The sequence below is a fragment of the Notolepis coatsorum genome, assembly GCF_963971535.1.
Source record: "Notolepis coatsorum genome assembly, chromosome: 4".
Classification (NCBI taxonomy): Eukaryota; Metazoa; Chordata; class Actinopteri; order Aulopiformes; family Paralepididae; genus Notolepis; species Notolepis coatsorum.
In genome coordinates, this window is record NC_140168.1 from 106,798,522 (window position 1) to 106,811,379 (window position 12,858).

The 12,858-nt window shown below is 45.5% G+C and overlaps 1 protein-coding gene across 1 annotated transcript in view; it reads right to left on the bottom strand.

Moving 5' to 3' along the window:
- pip4p2 (phosphatidylinositol-4,5-bisphosphate 4-phosphatase 2) overlaps window positions 1–12,858 on the bottom strand; it is a gene marked incomplete at its 5' end in the record, with an annotated part of 112,508 nt that overhangs the window by 40,310 nt on the left and 59,340 nt on the right. Inside the window, one exon of the mRNA XM_084312063.1 lies at window positions 7,215–7,338. Within this exon, the coding sequence (XP_084168189.1) occupies window positions 7,215–7,338 (124 nt within the window). The remainder of the gene's footprint in view (window positions 1–7,214; window positions 7,339–12,858) is intronic.

Genomic DNA, 12,858 nt, shown 5'->3' on the forward strand with positions numbered 1-12,858 from the left:
CTATCGCAGATTGACTTCCTACATGATCCTGTTCACACTGGAGACATGAGGACAAACATGTGGCTTTTCACATCTGGTTTCGAAGAGAGCTGCCATTGAGCAAGGTGACCCCCAGAGGAACTGAACCCTCAACCCCCCAGAGACTGAACCCAGAGACTGAACCCAGAGACTGAACCCAGAGACTGAACCCAGAGACTGAACCAAGAGACTGAAGAGACTGAACCAAGAGACTGAACCCAGAGACTGAACCAAGAGACTGAACCCAGAGACTGAACCCAGAGACTGAACCAAGAGACTGAACCCAGAGACTGAACCAAGAGACTGAACCCAGAGACTGAACCCAGAGACTGAACCAAGAGACTGAACCCAGAGACTGAACCCAGAGACTGAACCCCCAAGAGACTGAACCCAGAAACGGAACCCAGAGACTGAACCCAGAGACTGAACCCAGAGACTGAACCCCCAAGAGACTGAACCCAGAGACTGAACCCAGAGACTGAACCCAGAGACTGAACCAAGAGACTGAACCAAGAGACTGAACCCAGAGACTGAACCCAGAGACTGAACCCAGAGACTGAACCCAGAGACTGAACCCAGAGACTGAACCCAGAGATTGAAGAGACTGAACCCAGAGACTGAACCAAGAGACTGAACCCAGAGACTGAACCAAGAGACTGAACCCAGAGACTGAACCCAGAGACTGAACCCAGAGACTGAACCCAGAGACTGAACGAAGAGACTGAACCAAGAGACTGAACCCAGAGACTGAACCCAGAGACTGAACCAAGAGACTGAACCAAGAGACTGAACCCAGAGACTGAACCAAGAGACTGAACCAAGAGACTGAACCCAGAGACTGAACCCAGAGACTGAACCCAGAGACTGAAGAGACTGAACCCAGAGACTGAACCCAGAGACTGAACCCAGAGACTGAACCAAGAGACTGAACCCAGAGACTGAACCCAGAGACTGAACCAAGAGACTGAACCCAGAGACTGAACCCAGAGACTGAACCCAGAGACTGAACCAAGAGACTGAACCAAGAGACTGAACCCAGAGACTGAACCCAGAGACTGAACCCAGAGACTGAACCCAGAGACTGAAGAGACTGAACCCAGAGACTGAACCCAGAGACTGAACCCAGAGACTGAACCCAGAGAATGAACCAAGAGACTGAACCCAGAGACTGAACCCAGAGACTGAACCAAGAGACTGAACCCAGAGACTGAACCCAGAGACTGAACCCAGAGACTGAACCAAGAGACTGAACCAAGAGACTGAACCCAGAGACTGAACCCAGAGACTGAACCCAGAGACTGAACCAAGAGACTGAACCCAGAGACTGAACCAAGAGACTGAACCAAGAGACTGAACCCAGAGACTGAACCCAGAGACTGAACCCAGAGACTGAAGAGACTGAACCCAGAGACTGAAGAGACTGAACCCAGAGACTGAACCCAGAGACTGAACCAAGAGACTGAACCCAGAGACTGAACCCAGAGATTGAAGAGACTGAACCCAGAGACTGAACCAAGAGACTGAACCCAGAGACTGAACCAAGAGACTGAACCCAGAGACTGAACCCAGAGACTGAACCCAGAGACTGAACCCAGAGACTGAACGAAGAGACTGAACCAAGAGACTGAACCCAGAGACTGAACCCAGAGACTGAACCAAGAGACTGAACCAAGAGACTGAACCCAGAGACTGAACCAAGAGACTGAACCAAGAGACTGAACCCAGAGACTGAAGAGACTGAACCCAGAGACTGAACCCAGAGACTGAACCCAGAGACTGAACCCAGAGACTGAACCCAGAGACTGAACCAAGAGACTGAACCCAGAGACTGAACCCAGAGACTGAACCAAGAGACTGAACCCAGAGACTGAACCCAGAGACTGAACCCAGAGACTGAACCAAGAGACTGAACCAAGAGACTGAACCCAGAGACTGAACCCAGAGACTGAACCCAGAGACTGAACCCAGAGACTGAAGAGACTGAACCCAGAGACTGAACCCAGAGACTGAACCCAGAGACTGAACCCAGAGAATGAACCAAGAGACTGAACCCAGAGACTGAACCCAGAGACTGAACCAAGAGACTGAACCCAGAGACTGAACCCAGAGACTGAACCCAGAGACTGAACCAAGAGACTGAACCAAGAGACTGAACCCAGAGACTGAACCCAGAGACTGAACCCAGAGACTGAACCAAGAGACTGAACCCAGAGACTGAACCAAGAGACTGAACCAAGAGACTGAACCCAGAGACTGAACCCAGAGACTGAACCCAGAGACTGAAGAGACTGAACCCAGAGACTGAAGAGACTGAACCCAGAGACTGAACCCAGAGACTGAACCAAGAGACTGAACCCAGAGACTGAACCAAGAGACTGAACCCAGAGACTGAACCAAGAGACTGAACCAAGAGACTGAAGAGACTGAACCCAGAGACTGAACCAAGAGACTGAACCAAGAGACTGAACCCAGAGACTGAACCAAGAGACTGAACCAAGAGACTGAACCCAGAGACTGAACCAAGAGACTGAACCAAGAGACTGAACCCAGAGACTGAACCCAGAGACTGAACCAAGAGACTGAACCAAGAGACTGAACCCAGAGACTGAACCAAGAGACTGAACCCAGAGACTGAACCCAGAGACTGAACCCAGAGACTGAACCAAGAGACTGAACCAAGAGACTGAACCCAGAGACTGAACCCAGAGACTGAACCAAGAGACTGAACCCAGAGACTGAACCCAGAGACTGAACCAAGAGACTGAAGAGACTGAACCCAGAGACTGAACCCAGAGACTGAACCCAGAGACTGAACCAAGAGACTGAACCCAGAGACTGAACCCAGAGACTGAACCCAGAGACTGAACCCAGAGACTGAACCCAGAGACTGAACCAAGAGACTGAACCCAGAGACTGAACCCAGAGACTGAACCCAGAGACTGAAGAGACTGAACCCAGAGACTGAAGAGACTGAACCCAGAGACTGAACCCAGAGACTGAACCAAGAGACTGAACCCAGAGACTGAACCAAGAGACTGAACCCAGAGACTGAACCAAGAGACTGAACCCAGAGACTGAACCCAGAGACTGAACCCAGAGACTGAACCAAGAGACTGAACCAAGAGACTGAACCCAGAGACTGAACCAAGAGACTGAACCAAGAGACTGAACCCAGAGACTGAACCAAGAGACTGAACCAAGAGACTGAACCCAGAGACTGAACCCAGAGACTGAACCAAGAGACTGAACCCAGAGACTGAACCAAGAGACTGAACCCAGAGACTGAACCAAGAGACTGAACCCAGAGACTGAACCCAGAGACTGAACCCAGAGACTGAACCCAGAGACTGAACCAAGAGACTGAACCCAGAGACTGAACCCAGAGACTGAACCAAGAGACTGAACCCAGAGACTGAACCCAGAGACTGAACCAAGAGACTGAAGAGACTGAACCCAGAGACTGAACCCAGAGACTGAACCCAGAGACTGAACCAAGAGACTGAACCCAGAGACTGAACCCAGAGACTGAACCCAGAGACTGAACCCAGAGACTGAACCCAGAGACTGAACCCAGAGACTGAACCCAGAGACTGCAGTAGGAGTAGGATCACCCGCACCGTTAGCTTAGCACCATTCACTGGAAGCAGGTTAGTCCAGCTAGCCTAGTTCCCAACAGTCACGAAATACACTCCAAGTACAACTCCAAAACGTTCCTGTAAACATGGTGTGACCTGTGTATTTACTAGGGCTGACCTTCGATTTTTTTTTGGAATTCGAAGCTTCAGGGCAGAGATTTTTAATTAATTATATATTTTTTTATATATATATTTTTTTTATGTTGTGGGACTTGTACATCACTTTGTTCAACTTTGTCAGTGCTGTTAAGTTTAAACCTTTTTAAATCTTAGACAAACGAAACACTTTGCTTCCATGAAATATTGTAAGCCGTCATTTGAGGCTTTATAAAAGCAGCACAATGAACACAAATCTGTCAGTGCCGAGTCCGACCTCATCTTAAATAACAAACAGCATTGCTTGTTGTAGTTAACAAAGAGAGGCAGAGTTGATTTTGCAAAAAATATATATAATAATTTTTTTTTACATAATAGAATTTTATTTTCATATTCGAATCCCATGCCCATCGAACGAAGCTTCGAAGTATTTAAGACAGCCCTAGTATTTACCACGTCCCGCTAGCTACTGGTCACATTGGTTTTATTGGCGGAAGTCACAACGGGGCTTTTCAGGCGAGGCGTGACATCACTGCGCCCAGGCAGCAGTGGTTCGGCCAAAACATTTTCAGAGTATGCATCTGCTTGGAAAACGAAAATGTCTCATTTCAAATGTGTATTTCTCCACGTGGTAAATACACAGGTCACAATATGTTTACAGGAAAGTTTTGGAGTTGTACTTGGGAGTGTATTTCGTAACTAGGCTAGCTGGACTAACCTGCTTCCAGTGGCGCTAAGCTAGTCTAACTCCGGGGTAGATGGCAAAGAAGCAAATTTCCCCAAAAGTCGGCGTGTTCCTTTAAATGTACATCCCTGTCGAAGAGTCCCTGAGAAAGGTACTGGACTCCTAGCTTCTCCACAGGTCCAGATCGGCTGCCCCTGCACTATGACCTATGACCGCTCTGGTGAAAATGCCTACTAATATGTGCCACGGGGGAACATTTGAACAGACACATTTTCCAAGGGTGATTAATAATTAATAACCACCTAAACCATAACAACACCTGGAGGACAAAGTGGGTCCGATTCTAAAGCAGGTGTCAGAGGCAACCAAATCAAAATCAGAAGCTAGATTTCATCTCTTGTGTAAAATGTATCTCACTTTGAAACCAGACGTAAAGAATAACATTTCGTGCCACATTTCTATTTCAGCAGTGCAAATAAGGCCATGGATTGGAATAGATGGGGGGGGGGGGGTTAGGCTGTTAATACGTGGGCCCACAGGAAGCCCAGCGTGGGTCAGGCCTGCCGTGTCAACCTCTTGTTGGACCGGAGCAGAGCCGTCAGATTGCAAGCCAGAGAGTGGGTGGGCTGACTTGGTGTCCTCAATGCCCTACGGACGCCACAAGCAACAACGGACATGCGTTAACGGGACGGACACACCGCAGTGGTCAACAGAGCCCCGTCTTATTCCCACCTTGATTCCGGTAAATACCTCAAAACCATGTTTTTGGGCATCTTTTGTCCCCAATCACTGAGACACCTGGCAGCCATTTTGTGCCAATTCATTGTCGTTATGCTAAGGTCAACAATAGGCCCTGTGGTTCCAGAGGCGGAGCTCTTAAGAGGAACACCCCAACATTATGGGAAATGCGCTGACCGTCTTCTCCAGAATCGGACAATAAGTTAGATACCACTTTCCTCCCGGTGCGTTCAGTAGAGAGCTATCCGGGAACGCACAGAGAGGAAATTGGTATCTATCTTCTTGTCTGACTTTGGAGAAGACAGTAAGTGCTTGTCCCATTATGTTGGCGTGTTCCTTTAACCACTACACCATCTCTGGGTGTCGGATATTTCTATTGTTACATATCGTCGCTGGCGGAAGAAAACCTTGTAACTCCAAAAACCCAACTTTTCAGGAGATGAAAAAAAAAACGAACACACATTTGAGGGCGAATAGAGTTACGAGGTTTAGACAGATGATGGGTTTAACGCTTTCCCATTGGTTAAACTTTGTAAAACCACACACACACATGGAGGATGATCTACTGAGTTGATAAAAAAAATATGGAGTTGCGAGGCTTTCTTCCGCCAGCGACGATATTCATGATCACAATTTATTTTTTATTTCTCTCTGTTTCTTTCTCATCTTTTCTTTTCTCATCTGCCGAGCTCCTTTTCTCACACGGGTAAGAACATCCTTCACTTGAGACATTTACAAGTCATGGAGTGATAGTATGTTGCTTCATATCCTGTGTTGGACAAAAGGAAGTACTGAAAATACTGAAGAAGAGCTACATCACTGTGTAAAAGAACAAAAACCATGAATGTGTGTCGAATTGCATATGAAAATACACAATAGAAAGGTACAAATAATTATAATTTAAGCAAAAGTAACCAAATTAAAATAATTTAAGCAAAAGTAACCAAAACACATCAAAAGCATAACTTAATAACAATATAACACAACTTTAGTATACTTTCTGAATACATAATAAGTAGGGATGTCTGATATTATCGGCCGATATCGGCATTAAAATGTGATATCGGAAAATATCGGTATCGGTTTTCATTTTTTTTTTCATTTCTATAACCTTTATTTACCCAGGCAAGCAAGTAAGAACAAATTCTGATTTTATTTATTGTCCAAAGTATGCATAATGTTGTGTTAATTCCACAACAAGAGATATGTAATGTTAATTACCTGAAATTATTCCATTTTGGGGGGGGGGGGAACCCTGCATATATCGGTATCGGTTGATATCGGTTGATATCGTATCGGAAATTAAAAGTTGGACAATATCGGTATATCGGTATCGGTAAAAAAGCCAATATCGAGCATCCCTAATAATAAGTATACTAATGTATACAAAGTATACTTTCAGAAAATATACTTGTTTTTTTACTTGGGCTATCAAAGTAAGTATAACATGAACCCACATGTGAAAAGCAAATGGTAGTGATCTGACACACAGGGTGACATAAAGACAATGTCCACTAGGAGGCTGTTCTCACAATGTCCACTAGGAGGCTGTTCTCACAATGTCCACTAGGATGCTGTGCTCACAATGTCCACTAGGAGGCTGTTCTCACAATGTCCACTAGGAGGCTGTTCTCACAATGTCCACTAGGAGGTTGTTCTCACAATGTCCACTAGGATGCTGTTCTCACAATGTCCACTAGGAGGCTGTTCTCACAATGTCCACTAGGATGCTGTTCTCACAATGTCCACTAGGAGCTGTTCTCTGCAGAGGGCTGGTGTGCAGGTTAGAAGGGTGAGCGACTGAGCCTGAGCTTTCCTTGACTAGGCGTGGCCTCAGGGGGCGTGGCCACAGGGCTGACTGGGCGTGGCCACAGGGCTGACTACACAGGGCTGACTGGGCGTGGCCACAGGGCTGACTACACAGGGCTGACTGGGCGTGGCCACAGGGCTGACTGGGCGTGGCCACAGGGCTGACTGGGCGTGGCCACAGGGCTGACTGGGCGTGGCCACAGGGCTGACTACAGGACAGTAATGGTACTCACCAGGAAGGTGTTGCCACAGTGGCCACAGACCACCCTCATGCCCTCCGGCTGGACGGGCAGAGCCGGCTGGGCGGGCTGCTCCTCTGGGATCACCATCACCGGGCTCAGGTTGATGATGCGTCTGCTGTGGGAGGAGCCAAGAGAGAGAGGCTTTACCATGCTGACCTTATGATGCTGACCTTATGATGCTGACCTTATGATGACCTTATGATGCTGACCTTATGATGCTGACCTTATGATGCTGACCTTATGATGACCTTATGATGCTGACCTTATGATGCTGACCTTATGATGACCTTATGATGCTGACCTTATGATGCTGACCTTATGATGACCTTATGATGCTGACCTTATGATGACCTTATGATGCTGACCTTATGATACTGACCTTATGATGCTGACCTTATGATGCTGACCTTATGATGACCTTATGATGCTGACCTTATGATGCTGACCTTATGATGCTGACCTTATGATAGGGGTGGACGGTATGGTCTAACATTTATATCACGGTATAATTTGAAGCATAGACGGTAACGGTATATATCACGGTATCATCGTTTTTGATAAAAAAAATTAATTTAATTTTATATTTTTTTTTTATTATTTTTTTATAAAATATATATATTATATAATTAGACTTGTACTTGTATTATCTGCGAGACATCGCCACCACGCAACAAGCTCCACTGTGTACTCTAGTAGCCTCCAGCTACGGCCAGGATTCCCCGGAGCTGCACCTGGACCTATACTCGAGTAGCCTCGAGCAGAGCTACGGCCAGGATTCTCCGGCGCTGCACCTGGACCCTATTGCTATAACGTTACTTAACTGTGCTCAGCAAGCCCTCAGCTCGAATACGCATCGAATCAGTGTTATAAGACATTGATATCAGGAGCCATCTGTAGCTACTGCTAGCCGGATATATAACGTTAATACAACGCCTCAGTGAATTATTTAGTTCAATGGGACATTTCGTTTTGAACGGTGAACTAACTTGCGCTAACGTGAGCTAACAGGTAGCATACACGTCTCTGCTAGACTTTGTGGAGCGTTTGTTGATGTCAGGAGCTATCGGTAGCTGGCCGACTAGATACCGTTCGGTTAGACAATGCCTCATCATGTATTAAACTAAAAGTGAATAGTTGACTGGGTCATTTTGTAACGGTAGCTAAGCTAACGTTAGCTCAGGGAGACGCTGCCGTCCTCCCGACAGCTCCCGTGTCCCGTCCCACTAGACTACTAGACCCGTGTTTACATGCGTGCGGTAGGGGCTGGCACGCCCACTGCGCGAAGCCTCCTAAATAACTTTTTCCAGTTCGCACATATCTATTATCTATGACTAATTCTATCTATTTTTAGGGGCAAATGCGAGTGAAATAGTCGCGCTGTGGTTACATGACGTCATTGCTATTTTAGAGCTGCCCTACCGGTTACACGGTATAGTCAAAATCCATACCGTAGAGCAAATTCATACCGTTTATACCGTATACCGTCCACCCCTACCTTATGATGCTGACCTTATGGTGACCTTATGATGCTGACCTTATGATGACCTTATGATGCTGACCTTATGGTGACCTTATGATGCTGACCTTATGGTGACCTTATGATGCTGACCTTATGATGCTGACCTTATGGTGACCTTATGATGCTGACCTTATGATGACCTTATGATGCTGACCTTATGATGACCTTATGATGCTGACCTTATGGTGACCTTATGATGCTGACCTTATGATGCTGACCTTATGATGACCTTATGATGCTGACCTTATGATGACCTTATGATGCTGACCTTATGATGCTGACCTTATGATGCTGACCTTATGATGACCTTATGATGCTGACCTTATGATGCTGACCTTATGATGACCTTATGATGACCTTATGATGCTGACCTTATGATGCTGACCTTATGGTGACCTTATGATGCTGACCTTATGATGCTGACCTTATGATGACCTTATGATGACCTTATGATGACCTTATGATGACCTTATGATGCTGACCTTATGATGCTGACCTTATGATGACCTTATGATGACATTATGATGCTGACCTTATGATGACCTTATGATGACCTTATGATGCTGACCTTATGATGACCTTATGATGACATTATGATGCTGACCTTATGATGACCTTATGATGACCTTATGATGACCTTATGATGCTGACCTTATGATGCTGACCTTATGATGACATTATGATGCTGACCTTATGATGACCTTATGATGACCTTATGATGCTGACCTTATGATGCTGACCTTATGATGCTGACCTTATGATGACCTTATGATGACCTTATGATGACCTTATGATGACCTTATGATGCTGACCTTATGATGACCTTATGATGATGACCTTATGATACTGACCTTATGATGCTGACCTTATGATGACCTTATGATGACCTTATGATGACCTTATGATGACCTTATGATGCTGACCTTATGATGACCTTATGATGATGACCTTATGATACTGACCTTATGATGCTGACCTTATGCTGACCTTATGATGACCTTATGATGACCTTATGATGACCTTATGATGCTGACCTTATGATGCTGACCTTATGATGACCTTATGATGCTGACCTTATGATGCTGACCTTATGATGACCTTATGATGACCTTATGATGCTGACCTTATGATGCTGACCTTATGATGCTGACCTTATGATGACCTTATGATGCTGACCTTATGATGACCTTATGATGCTGACCTTATGATGCTGACCTTATGATGCTGACCTTATGATGACCTTATGATGCTGACCTTATGATGCTGACCTTATGATGACCTTATGATGCTGACCTTATGATGCTGACCTTATGATGCTGACCTTATGATGACCTTATGATGACCTTATGATGCTGACCTTATGATGACCTTATGATGACCTTATGATGACCTTATGATGACCTTATGATGCTGACCTTATGATGCTGACCTTATGATGACCTTATGATGACCTTATGATGCTGACCTTATGATGCTGACCTTATGATGCTGACCTTATGATGACCTTATGATGCTGACCTTATGATGACCTTATGATGCTGACCTTATGATGACCTTATGATGCTGACCTTATGATGCTGACCTTATGATGACCTTATGATGCTGACCTTATGATGACCTTATGATGCTGACCTTATGATACTGACCTTATGATGACCTTATGATGCTGACCTTATGATGACCTTATGATGCTGACCTTATGATGCTGACCTTATGATGACCTTATGATGCTGACCTTATGATGCTGACCTTATGATGCTGACCTTATGATGACCTTATGATGCTGACCTTATGATGCTGACCTTATGATGACCTTATGATGACCTTATGATGCTGTCCTTATGATGACAGCACTTTGGTTGGCTCTTGGGCTTTTAAGAAGCAAGTAAAGTCTGGGGCGGTCAGGTGGCGTAACGGAGATTGGGTTCGTCACCAAACCCCGGAGCGGCTCGATTCGCCTGTTCGAATCCAGCTCACAGCTCCGGGGTTGTCACCAGCTTGGCTGGCCGTTCACACTAATACAATTGGCAGTATTAGAGGGTGGGAGAAGCTGGAGGGGTGGGTCCGGGTCGTTGTAAACAGCGACTCCTACAGTTCGGTCGGGGCGCCTGCTAAGCGCGGATAGAACCTGAGTGGGATAGTGTGATCCTTCCACACGCTACGCCCTCTCAATGAGAATCCGCGCTGCCAGGTGAAAAGAAGCGGTGATTGGCTGGACGTGTGTCGGAGGAAGCATGTGGTAGCCTCCACTCTCCCAGACCGACTGTGGGGGGTAAGTGCGCAGCGACCAGGAAGGGGATTGGGAATTGGCATACGACTAACATTGGGATGGGAGAAAATCGGAAAAAAAAAAAAAAAAAAAAAAAAAAGCAAGTAAAGTCAATATACCTATATACAATACTACAGAGTAAAATGAGTAACAGTGAGGTACAATGCAGAAATGAGATGGAGTACAAAACTTAGGGTAGGGTGCAAATGAGGCATGGATGTAGTGCTAAATCTCTTTAATAATAGATACATATAAAGTGTGTTAAAGTGAGTGGTAAGGTGAGTGTTTGTTTAAAGTAAGTGTGTACATGTGGATGTGTGTGCAGTGAATGTAGATGATGGTGCCACCTTGTGTAGATGATGGGTTGTTACATAGTGTCATTGAGCATCCTGATGGCCTGGGGGCGTTTAGTTTTTTACCAACGGATTTCCAGTTCCGCGTTCGCGTTCTGTAATCTGATTGGCCACTGACGTTTCTGGTGCGATCTGATTGGCCACTGATGTTTCTGGTCATGTGACATGTGCGCCCAATCGCGTGACGCCTGTTTCTGCGCCCATTTCCGCCTCGAACAGCCTGCAAACTACCTAACGCCTAGTTTATCACTTAACCTTAACCTTAACCAGTTTATAAGTTGGTTAAGGTTAGAGTTTGGAATCAGGGCTGGTGTTCTATCGCCCTGCTCTAAGACAAACTCTAACCTTAACCAACTTCAAAAGAGTGCCTAAGCTTAACCGGTGATAGAAACAGGCGTCACACGATTGGCGCAGATGTCACACGACCAGAAACGTCAGTGGCCAATCAGATCGCAGAACGCGAACGCGGAACTGGAAATCTGTTGGTAAAAGTAATCAGGCGGCCTGGGGATAGAAGCTCCCTCTGAGTCTCTCTGTACTGGCCATGAGACTCCGGTAGCGCTTGCCTGACCACAGCAGTTCAAAGAGGGAGTTGTTTGGGTGACTAGAGTCTTTGATTATTCTATTAGCCTTGGCCCTGCAACGCTTGTTGTAAATGTCCTGGAGAGTGGGGACGCTACCTTTGTATTTGTATCTGTTCCGGTCTCTTAATGCTATGATCGAATAAAGAGCGGCAGCATAGCCGCATCTCTCCCGCCTGATAATAAATATGCCTACACAAGGCTAAAGATGAACCGAGTCTACTGAGAGTTCAATTAACCTCTTTAGCCTGAGTGGTCCGCCGGCGGACCGCAGATGACATCACGTCATAAATCTATCTCTCTAGACTGTATGACATAATGTTGCATTTTCTTTTCAAATGTAGCCAAGAGTAAAGACCATAATCCTGTCAAAACAGCAGTCACAGTGTATATTTTCAACAATACATTTGTTTAGGGTAAAGTGTTATTAGTGAGATTTTAGTTCATGGAATGTTTTTATAATTTAGCGAATATCCACCATTTTGAATTTGCGTCGCTAAAAGTGTTGTAGTCATATGAGGAGAGGGTTAGAGCTCTCAATGAGCGTTGAAATTTAGAAAAACTACATTTCCTAGCAGCAAATTACTTTTTTTATTTCTCGGAATTCTCCAATCACAAAACTGAACGTTATTGGCATAGATTGGAGCGCAGTTAGTGTGTCTACCTTCTGTGAACGTTTTGCAACAATCTGTGTTGCAATCCGATCCAAAATGGCTGAGCCATATCCATTATTAGAATGGAACGTACATACAGTAGATTAGACACTAAATCCAAATTGAACTCATTTCGCATGAACGCATTTGAAAGAGGAGATTTGGCCTGATCCATAGATGTGCAAGTTGGCTATAATAAGGTCATTTATAGGCCAGGGCCCTCATTTATCAACGTGGCGTACACACAGATATGTGCGTAA